Source organism: Staurois parvus, unplaced genomic scaffold (genome assembly GCF_062004578.1).
Source record: "Staurois parvus isolate SC_StPar_1 unplaced genomic scaffold, SC_StPar_1.0 ptg000561l, whole genome shotgun sequence".
NCBI lineage: Eukaryota > Metazoa > Chordata > Amphibia > Anura > Ranidae > Staurois > Staurois parvus.
In genome coordinates this window covers 4,562,501-4,574,531 of record NW_028318357.1, presented here as the reverse complement: position 1 = coordinate 4,574,531, position 12,031 = coordinate 4,562,501, and the positions used below count along the sequence as shown (strand labels likewise).

The following is a 12,031-nucleotide window of genomic DNA, read 5'->3' as shown; positions in this document are numbered from 1 at the left end:
CAAAGTGTGAGCGCTGAAACCTGAAAACTGGCCTGGGCAGGAAGGTGTAAAATTGCCCGGTATTGAATTGGTTAATCATCAAAATATAATTAGTGGATACAAATCAATATGAAAAAATAAACTTTACTTCAATGCCTAAATTTTAGAAAAATGCAAACCAGTTGTGCAGTGTGTTGCAAATTTGTTAATAAGGTATTGCACGCAAAAAACCCCCCAAAACACTCCATTAAACGCACATACAAATACCAGAAAAACAACAAATGCACAATGCGTTTTTGTAAATCACTTTATTTATATACATTTAAAAATATGTCTGGAAAATCCAAAGCCAGTAAAATGCAAATCACTGGTGCAGTCCCAAAACCAAAATGAATGTTATAAATGTCTACAACCAACTGGCAAAAGTAGCTAAAAAACAAAAAAACTTTCAAGCCTCATCATCCAGTTCTGCCAAACCATTGTATGCAGATATTTAGAATGGAAGATAAAAAGTTGCATCAATGGAATAGAGGTTTTGGAAACATTTTGGTGGCAGTGTATATATTTATATTAACTTAGTTGGCCGAGTCATATCACAGCTGGATATTCATAGTAGTATGTTGCGTTAGTAACCACACAATCCAGGCCTTTCAGTTATGTTGGTGAATTTAGGCAGCAAACTATTTTGAAAACACCAATTCCAAATAATATTGAGTTTAGATGAGAGTTCAGATTTCCCCATTAGTACTATGAAGTGTTTTGGTATAATGCAAAGGAGAGGAAAAGCTGGCAAGCAAAAACAATAGGGTGTTTGAACACTGAACCCAACAAATTCTAAATTAAAATTAATACAAATTAAAAAATTGTACCATAACTAGTTGTACGGGGGAATATACATGGCCCTAAAAATTGTTTTGTCACTGTGGAAGAACTCAAGCTGCTTGACCCTGCTACAATCAATCACCAACAGGTTGGAAAAAAATCTTATAGCATTTTGCATACATTGCATGGCAAAGTAAGCATAAGTAACACTTCCAGCTTCTTCTAAGGGCTCATCCACACTGACTTGAGATGTGGACTTCATCAGCGCATAGCTTCTTTGAAGCAGTAACTGCATGGCTGACTGAGGTCAACAGTGACTGATCTCTATGGTGACAAGTGATAAAACCTGTGCATTTCAGAATGTTACATCTATGGCTGTCAATCTGTGAAGGGAACCTAAGAAAACTTCAGGGCTGTTATTGCTGCTACTCAGTAAAGTATGCACCATTAAAACAAAAGTCATCAAAGTAACTGCTGCCATTTCTGTACTCGCAGGTTCCATTTAACATAACTCCAACCAAAGCTGTCAAAGATTGTGCCCCCTCTCCCCCATTTTAGATTTCCTAAGTTTCTGTTGTGTCTCTAGGATAAAATTGGCCCAGTGGGGGGGGGTCACAGGAAAAAGTCTATTAATAGGGGTACTACCCCCCCCCCCTTAGCTCTACCCAAACAGAACACTTCTTGAGTTTCACCTTAAAACAAGTCTGAACGAGCATGAACACTTGAGAACCAGTAACATGACCACTGTAGGTCTGTAGATGCAGTAAATAAAAAAAAATGAGAGGGACCAGGCACTTGCAGTGCATTTACCCTCAACCCAGTCTAGACTCCACTTGAGGGGGGGGGGAAAAAAAAAAGTTCTGACGCCAAATGTTTTGACTATACTTCTGTAGGTCACAGGAATGCAGTTTGTTCTGCACTACTGTGACCAGTTTTCAGCCAACAGCAGACTCAAGTCTGCTGTTGAATGACGTCACTCAGCCAGCACAGGCTCTGAAAAGATAACCGACCCTATTGTCAGGATCCACCCAGAAGCCTGGACTGGCACCTGGCTCAGCCTCTCAGTGATCCGCCAGATCCTCCTACCACCTCCACAGCCCAGCACTTCAGTAAGCACTGGAGGAGCAGAGAGCCGGATACTAATAGTCACTGCAGAGAGACACAACTAAGCAATCAGTAGTGTTTGATCCCTCAGTTCTTACTGCAGAGCCGGCAGGGGACATACATCCTCCTAGGTTGGTATACTAGTGTATTTCTCTCTTATTTCTAGGAGTAACCCCCGTACCACTGAATGGAAAATGTGACGTGAGTTTATTAAACCCTTGAGGCAGCCTCAGAACAGCCCTGTTTGCTTCAGCTGTAGCCCACAACAGGCAGAGCTCAGGTATTTAAGTGCTCCTCTACATGGGCCCTAAAAAGAAAGCCCACATGTCATTGCCAGGTATATGACGCCCTTAGTAAAATACTGAGTAGTTTAATGCATTTACTGGATTATAAAATAGTTTTATTTAATCCTACCCTCATCAATACCACTCTGGTTATTCAAGGTATTAGCTTGCTTCCATATTGTTTTATTTTATGCTTATACTGTGTACTCGTTTCAAGTTAATTTATCTACATAAAATTGCTCTTTGAATACTGAGACAGTGAAGGTGACTCAAAAATGGCAGCTTTAAAAAGATATCACTACTGCATGCTTTGACACAGAATACACCACAGCTAGAATATAATTCTTTAAGTAAAATAACTGCACACACAAAAAAAAGTAATTAAGAATATCCAATTGTAATACTATATACTATTCCTTTATAAAATGTTTTATATATTGATTTTCAAAGCCAAAATTGGGGAAAGATGGGCACAAATATTGCAGCTTTTGTAATCACATCTTTGAATTTTCTGTAATGTGAACTTTGCAAACAGAATATTAGAATTATCCTCTTTACTAATGAAAAGTTTGTAAAAAAAAAAAAGTCCAATTAAGAACAAAGCATACAGACTTCTTGGCAAACACTATGATAGAAATAATGTACAGTACAAAAACATACTGCAATGTAGGACTATAAATCAAAACAATCTCTGGACTAACACACACTTATATTAATGACACTTAAAAAAAATAAAAAAAAACTTTTATTACAAAAATAAGTTACACTCGCCTCCAGCTTACAGTATAAAACAATTTTATTTGCAGGAATGCAAAAATGATTGTTTGTCATGAGCATTTTTTTTTTTTTTAACAGATGACATATCTATTTATTCTGCTTAAAATTTGCATTAACTGGGAAAAAAAAAAATAAGAGTATGAAACTACCCAAGGGTAACAGGATTGATCAACTATTATGGTGCCTAATGAATATGTAGTTTGACTGCAGTGCCCCTTTAAAGTGAAGTGTTTTATACAGTGGAAAATGTGCTCCATTACAGGACTTGCCACTATTTTACCACTTATCAAGGTGCTTAAGAAAATTTTAAAGTAAGCCTAGATTTATACTGCAAATGTAATTATATTGTCAGCTATAGAAAAAAAGGTGACTGACCTGCAGAACGTCAGCACGAGAAATGCATAAAACAGGTCGAAATAAGGTGGACAGTTCATAAGCTACATAGTATGCTTTATGAAAATTTTCAAATATCATCCAAAAGATCATGCTTAAGTGTACACTAAGCTTAAGCCTGATTAATCAAAAGGGACACTGCAGTACTTTGAGCAAGTTGCTGATGTACTTTTGGAACATTTGATGTCTTAGAAAAGTAACATCTCGCTAAACTATTATACATCCAAATAACTACAATATATCTGAAAGAGCAAAGGCTGCTTTTTCAGCCACAAAATACGACAAGAGCTAGGCTTGTTGCTGGACTCATCAGGAAGCCTCACAAGCCTTTCACTAAAGGCATCAAGAGAATGTTACATTTGGTACAGCTCAAGAGTTGCTTCCTCATGGCACACTAAACAAGTCTGGCTTTTATCAACAAAGATTTTCTATATACAGTACACACAGGGTATAGTTCAATCCTCTGCTACTGAGGTAGTTAACCAACCCTTTAAAAAAGGTTCTGAAAAGAACCACTATCTGGAATGCCTGACTAACTGGCTCTGATGATTACACCCGAAACTTCTGTATTTCAAACACAATTCATGTAAGAACACATTCAATATAAGCTATTGGGAGAAAGAAATAAGGGTTCCAATGGTGAAAGACACATTAGCAAGGTTTGCTGTCCCATTGTTTTTCTACCCATGAGATTGGGTCTAAACTCTATTATAACACTAATCTTTATTCAAATCACCCCTCACTCCCCTAAGCTAACTAAAACAAACATGTAATACTTTCTAGCCATAGTATCATAGCGCTGCATTACTGCTTACTAGTTGCCAACCAGTAGCGCTACATGGCTCAGTGCTAGGCGTTACATAAGGACCAGAGCAGACCAGCCACACTGTTTAGCAAAGTATTACAGTTGTCAGTTTTGTTTAGCCTACATTTAAAAACAGGCCGCCACTGCTGACCTTTCCTGATTATGATACCCCTCTGACTTGAAACAATGATACAGATAAGGTCTGACTTTCCAGATCTGCATACACGTTCTAGGTCAAGGACACCATGTTCTAATGCTGGTAGGTCAGCATTACATCTGCTCAATCAGCATTCTCAAAAATAGGTCAGGAAAGGCAGGCTATAAGTGAACAAAAACCAGTTTGTTATAATAGAGTTTAGATCTGCTTTAAAGAGCACAATTCCTCAGAATGTATCTTATCAAGCGGGACAAAACCTGTGTTACTATGCCATTTGTAGGTTGCAGATTATCTGCTGCTTTAACCACTATAACATCTGCAGCACAAAGTCTACACAACGCATCAGCCCTCAAAACAAAGGGCCCCATTTTTAACATTAATGTGTCCTACCATTGGGAGAGTCTTCACATTACCAGGCAGGCTTAATAGGCAGGATTCCTGCAGGCCTATATATGCAATCAAATGTTGATCAAAATGCTCAGGTTAACACGGGTAAAGCAGCTCAATAATAAGCTTAAAGAGAAAAAAAATGGCAGAGCAAAACACCATTGGAACCGCACATTAAGAAAACAAACCTACAGTAGGCAGATTTTTATTGTTTATACAATAAAACCGAATACCACTTTATAAAGTTGTGAAGTACTTCTGTTGAAGAAAGACTTAAAGTAACTTAAGTTTAATAACTTGCACTGCAAAAAAAAAAACAAAAAACAAAAAAAAAAAACAGAAAAAAGTAAAAGTTAAAAGGAATCCATGTCAAAGTCCACATATTAGTTCAAAGTCCAATATTAGAATCCATGATGTTTGCTTGAAGGTCTTCTGCGACAGAAATGCTCCTATACATTGAGATTTATTTTATGGTTGCTTGATTTTCTTACCATTATTCCACTGCAAGCTTCTGGTGTAATCCCATATACCAAGTCAGTCTTCATTGTAACAGGTCAGGACCGGCCTCGACCCCTTTTCCCTGCTAGCCAGGTAACAAAAGGCAACAATTAGACAAAGTTCATTATTGGAGGAAAAAGGAAAAGAAAAACAAGATTTTCAATTTCAACATAAAAAGGAATACTCATGCATGGAATAACATAACAGTAAAATAAAGCATGCAGTTAAGGTATATGATTGCCACTAACTTGCTAATTTGGATCTGTGTTTTGGAGTTTTTTTGTTTTTTTTTTTAAATTTAAACTTGTTCACAAACTGATTTTATTTTTAAGGTACAAAAAGGAAAACTAAACTATAGCTAGAAAAGGTTATATATTTCTTAAAAGTCATTTTAAAATATTTGATTATGCTGACAAAACATTTAAATGGAATGGTTATCTGAAAAACTGCTTGACAAACTATAAAAAGGCATTTGTAATAGCATGGCAAAAGCATTTGTCAATGTACACATCATATTCCAAAATAAACTAGCATGGAGGTATAATTTTTATTCATATTGGATTTCTGCTATTGTTAAACCAATGTCAGATTAATTTCAGGAGCCAGTTAGCTATAAAATAAATAAATAAAATACAGCTACATTTACTTTACTTCTAAATTGCTCCATAAAGTGATATTAACTGCTTCCCAACTGCCCTATACCAGAAGTACTGCTACAGGGCGGCAAGGATGTGCAATATCACGTGCATATATACACGATTTGCATTTCTGGGTACGGGGCATGTGCGCATGCTCCCTACCCGTGCCGTTATTGGCTACTTGGCATGTCAACCGCCAAAACTCAGATAGTCAGCGGAGCTGACCGCGGAGAGGTCTGTGTGTAAACATTGCATAACTGCGCAATTGTCAGTTAAAGTAACAGCACCGTATCACAAAAAATGCACTGGTCAGGAAGGTGGAGGCAAATCCTCTGAAGGGCAAGTGGTTAAAAGCAATTTCTTTAAAACATCATACTTACCTGCCCTGTGCAAAGGTTTTGCACAGAGCAGCCACTATCCTCCTCTTGGGTACCCCACTGGCGCTCCTTGCCCCTCCCTCCTGCCTAGTTCCAAGCAGGCTCGCTCCCGATCTGCTGCTCTGTGTATCCATACACACAGTCTGAGCCGCGGCTCAGACTGGACACCCCTCTCTCATTGGCTCACTGGCTGTGACTGACAGCGGCAGGAACCAATCGCTCTTGCTGCTGTCTCAGCCAATGATGGAAGAGGCCCCAAGCAGCCAAGGCTCTTGTGCACATCGCTGAATCGCAATGGGGCTCAGGGTAAGTATTAGGGGGGTTGCTGCGCACAGGTTTACCTTCAAGCATAGAATACATGAAAAAAAAAAAAAAAGCTTTTACAACCACTTTAAGGTCTTGACTTGCAAGCCAAAACTTTTTAAAAAGCCTCAATAAACCTCAGACACAACACAATCTGCCATGCTGATAGTGCTCATTGAAATCTACAAGGTGGATGCCTGCATGTGTTTGCCATACATACCAGAGGCCTACTACTGGCCATAAGTTTCCAAGCACACTACAAATAAGAGGTTAAATTCATGTGTTGCCAAGTACTTTAAAAGGGGGATAATACCCTGACAGACTTGACTGGCTTACGAGTTTTGTAAAAATTTGCCCCTGAAAATAACCACATATACCCAGAAAAAACAAACTAATGCTAGAAAACAAGTAGATGGTGTATTAAATTTTCAATGCAACTCTAAATTAGGTCTCTCTCAAGATTACAAGGTTAATAGAATGTACTATCCTCACAAAACCATATTCAATTAAGTGATGCAGAAATTCAAGCTAGCTGGTGCAGCAAGTTAGAAATATACTGTACACACAGTTTTAGTGCAAAATACACATTTAAAGCAACTAAAAAATCAAAAGCAAAAATCTACAGCAACAAAAATCAAAGGCAAAAATCTAAAGCAGCAAAAATTTAAAGCAACTCCGGTTAACCCTAAAAATGTTCCTGTAAAGTAAATACTGCTGAAGCTCTAATGCAGAGCAATTGTCCCCAGAAGTGGTCTTCAGAAACTACCAGGAATATCAATCACCTGTTTCCCACTAAATTTAAATTCAATGGTAACGTCCGCTGGTCTCCAGATTACAGTGTCCTGTAAAGATGTGGACATTGGTATGAGAAACCACTGAGCACAGCCAGGTACACAGATAGGCGAGAGAAACCACTGAGCACAGGGTACAGAGAAAGATACTCCCAGAATTGATGGTTTTCGCAGACTACATTGGAGGTCGATTTCTCTTTTACAGGAACTTAGACATGTTAGGGTTAGCAACAGTTGCTTTAACCACTTTAGCTCCATCCCATAGCAGAAATACTACTACAGGGCGGCAGCTGTGCGCAAAATCACATATATGCGCCGTGGTTCACAGCCGCAGCTGTCAATCAATCGAGGCTGTTAGTAAACAAACAGTTCTCCCTGTCAGCTCCTGCACAGTGAAGCACCAACGCAAACCATAATGTAAAACAACAGCACACAGTTAACCCTGTGATTGCCCCAGATGTTAACCCCTTCCTGCCCAGTGCCATTAGTACACTGTCACCAAGTCAGTTCTCCCCAGTGTCAGAATGCCTGCTGCAGTCCCGCTATAAATCGCCATTACTAGTTTAAAAAAAAAAAAAAAAAAAGCTTAGTATATATACACCATTTGTAAACAATAAAACTTTCATGTAAGCCTATTTACACATATTGGGATTTTTTTTTTTTTTTAGCAGACATGTAGCAGAATAAATTTTGGCCTAAATTTATGACTAAATTTGATTTAATTTTTTTTACTGGACATGTTTAATAGCAAAAAGTCAAAATTATGTTTTTTTTCCCCTCACCAATTGTTTTTTTATAGTGCAAAAAAAAAAAAAAACCCCGCACAGGCGATCAAATACCACCAAAAGAAAGCTATTCGTGGGGGGGAATCAAATTTTATTTGGATGCAGCATTGCCAGTTAAAGCAACAGCACCATAATGCAAAAAATGGCCCGGGGAGGGGAGGGGGGGGGGGGTGTAAATCCTATGGAGGGAAAGTAGTTAGTCATCTAAATCATTCATCCAATAATGCAGAAATTGAACACAAGGACAACTAACTGCCATTTACCAAGTTTTATACAAACCGTAGTAAAGATTCTCTTTAATCATATGGAGTACTTCATGTAATTTAACATGGAGCTTTGCTCTAAAGGCTAAAGCCTAACAGGCTGCTGCAACTGTTCCAAAGTGCTGAAAATACCTGTCTGTTGTGCACTCCATATGGGTCATGAATACCATGGTCTTTACTGAGGTTCTGTGGCACAGACCCACTGCCTCAGGAGTTGTGGCCAAGACGACAAAACAGCAGTAGAGAGTGATCGGTGGGACTCACTTGGAACGCACAATAAATGAAAGTATTTTGGCGCTTAAATGGGTCTTTTTGGGACAGATGCAAAATATTTGACAAACCTGCTTCACGTAATGGAAGACAATGCCATTTCTGAGTTTTGATGGTATGGCTCAGGGGTCTCCAAACTTTCTAAAGGGCCAGTTTATTGTTCTTAAAACTTTAGGAGGGCCGGACTGTGGCCAGTGGCAATAAACCGTGTCCTCTTTTCGGTACTAGGAGGAGGAATAGTGCTCCATTGTTTGTGTCGGTGAAATGAATGCCCCATCTTTGGTGTCAGTGAGAGAAAGAATGCCCCATTGTAGGTGTCAAGGGCACAAACTATGCTCCATTGCTGCTGAGAGTGGGATGAAAAGTGGGCCAAGGGCCGGACAATAGCAAGCAAAGGGCTGCAGTCTGGAGACCACTGGTATGGCTGATAATCAGATGGACTGCAAGACTAGTTATACATAAAAACTAAAACTGTACACTAAAAAACATGAAGCAAAAAAGCTGCACAAAGCAGTATCTACCACATTCAATATGTAAAACACAGATCAGGATACCTGAAGCACACAGGTCGATTTACTAAATAAACCCTCACACTAACTTGTTTCCACTTAAAAAAAAAAAATATTTTCAGTGAGCATATATTCTGACTTACAATTGCATACCATGAAGCGATTCTAAAAGGTTCTTTTTTTTTTTTTTAAACATGTCTGCACTTACCTGCTGTGTGCAGTGATTTTGCACAGAGCAGCTTGGATCCTCCTTTTCTCTGGTCCCCCACAGGTTCTCCTGGCTCCTCCTTTCGATCAGGTGCCTCCACAGCAAGCAGCTTGCTATGGGGGCACCCGCTGCTCTGTGTGTCCATTCACACACACACAGCCTGGCCCCACCCCCTCTATACTCATTGGCTGTATGTCTGATTAACAGCAGTGGGAGCCAATGGCTCCAGCTTGCTGTCTCAGCCAATGAGGTGGAGGACCCAGGAAAGCTGAGGCTGTCATTCACATCGCTGGATAGCAATGGGGCTCAGGTAAGTATTGAAGGACTGCGGGGGCACTGCTGTACACATGTTATTTACCTTCAATTATAGAATGCATGAAGGTAAAAAACCTTCAGTCTTTACAACCACTTTAATGTTATGATCGCACATGCAATTTTTGTTCTTCTGTTATGCTACTTCGCAAAGACTTGCAAATTATCCGCTAGAGCCTCATCGCCTGCCCCCCCCCCCCATCTTCCTGCTTATCCACTATGTAGACATTAGATGCTGAGTATGTTTTTAAAGTGTATTTTTACATTTGAAGCAAAAAATGTGAGACACCTTCATTAGGTTTCATGTGTCCCCATTTATATACCGTACCTATAAAAAAAAAAAAAAAAGGGAAAAAAGCCACACTTATTTGTATCTTTCTAGTTGTATCTTTGGAGGATTATACACTGAACTGTATGGGCAGCTTGTATTGTTCAGATTAACTTGCAACATGCTTACTGTTCAGGGACACATTGGGCTAAAAGTGAACATAGTACAGAGCCAAGCTTGATATCGATTAACCCTTTTGTAGGACAGAACATATCTAGTTCACAATGGATACTTACACATCGGAGGATTGAAGGATAAGTTCACCTTTTTTGCAGTTAAAAAAATGTGCATTTACTATTTTTATCCAAAGGAGCCTGTAAAGCATTGCACCAGAGATCAGTAGATCGCCGATGCCATGCAGGTCTCCTAAGGGATGTACAGTCAAACAGATATACTGAAGGAAGCTTCAATGAACAACCACAGCACTCCACAGCACCATGGTAGTTCACTGAAAACTACAAGTCCACAGCCGCTAAGGCTGTCGGGACTTGTAGGCACTCATTCACAGAATACTGAATGAGTGATGTGGCCGTGTGGGCAGAGCGGTTTTCAGATCTGACAGATAGTATGGGGAAACTTCTCCCCGTTCTGTCAGTGGGAGGGGTGGCTGCGGAAACATGTTACACCCTAAAAATGGGTGGAACATGGAACAATGTTCCAAAGGTGAACTTATCCTTTAAGCCCTATAAACTGGTTATGGGAACAAGCAAAAAAAAACAAAAAACACAACATTCAAGCCTCATGCACACAGGTGCTTTTACCCATAGAGTGGAAAAACTGGGCATATTTCAGCACCTGGGAGGTACATGAGCAGCGTGCAAAGACCACTGCCAGCTGAAGTCAATAGGCTGCGTCTCTGCCATTCTGAGTGGTACTAGCTTACAAGGCCATATGCCCCAGACTAGTTTGTCTGCAGTGACGTACACCCCAAAAGGCATACTGGCTTGTTCGCGAGTACCACTTGAACAGTGTAAAACTGCCACTTTTTGTATTCTGACAGACTGCTGACAGTGGGCTGTACATTGCCTATCTGCCTGCCAAAAAAATGCTGTTTTACACACTATGGATAAAAGCAACTGTACCCATGAGGCCTTAGGGGTAAATTTATAAACCTTTTCATCCAGGGTTTACACTTTTTCCCAAATAAACACAAATCAGAAAATGTGCAAGTCTTGGGTAAACGTTTTGTAAAACTTAAATAGATCCTTATGCAGGCCATAGACTGTTTGTTTATCGGCCGATTTTTCGCCCGAAAGAATAATCATTCAATTTTCGCACTGTTAGTGGGGCAATGGCATCGGACGATTTCCACGGTTCCTCATTTCTTTTATCGGTCACGCTGGAAAATTTGTGAAAAAACGACCGATTTTCGCAATCATTGGTGGCAACAGAACGAAGTTTTGCTTTTCGGACAATAAATCTGCCGATAAACGAACCGTCTATGGCATGCATTACTGTTGGGAGGCTTGAGACCCATATTCATATTTTGGTCCCCAATACTTGCCACACAGATTAGTAGTTTCATTGGGATTCTAAATTTCTGGTCTGATTCGTATAATATTTTATACAATGTGCTCCACACATTGAATGCATATATTTCTCTTGCGGGGGAAAAAAAAAAAAAAAAAAAGCAAGCATTGAAGCAGTGTAAAAAAATAAAAATAAATGCTGACTTATAAGGGGTTAAGCACAATGATGTGTAGGTCACACTGCAGAGACATTTCTCCTGTCAGAATTCCAGGAGTGTAGCAAAACCTATACTCCTGGCATTCAAGTAAAAAATGTAAATAGTTGAGAAGTCCACAAAGTAGACAACGGACCTAACTCCTTAAAAGCCAGATTTTTTATTTTTTAAAACAGTTGCAACTTATAGCTCTTTCAAGAAGGATTTTTACCTAAACAATTCGGCATAGCTCCCCCCCAATATGATCATATACTTACATTCACACCAGATTTTGTATATGCCACAAACAGTATTTTCCTCTACAGAACACATTGCACAAAAGACGACCATTTGTGGGTGTATCTCTGTAGGCCCAGT

General features: G+C 39.4%; 1 protein-coding gene across 6 annotated transcripts in view; it reads right to left on the bottom strand.

Moving 5' to 3' along the window:
* Positions 1 to 268: 268 nt before the first annotated feature.
* SYNCRIP (synaptotagmin binding cytoplasmic RNA interacting protein) overlaps positions 269 to 12,031 on the bottom strand; it is a 47,595-nt gene continuing 35,832 nt past the window's right edge. For 3 of the 6 annotated variants that reach the window (XM_089691328.1, XM_089691331.1, XM_089691333.1), the window contains exon 12: positions 269 to 5,291. In XM_089691328.1, the coding sequence (XP_089547454.1) occupies positions 5,263 to 5,291 (29 nt within the window). In that variant the 3' untranslated portion in view covers positions 269 to 5,262. The remainder of the gene's footprint in view (positions 5,292 to 12,031) is intronic. The other 3 variants (XM_089691330.1, XM_089691332.1, XM_089691334.1) reach the window with 1 other exon arrangement.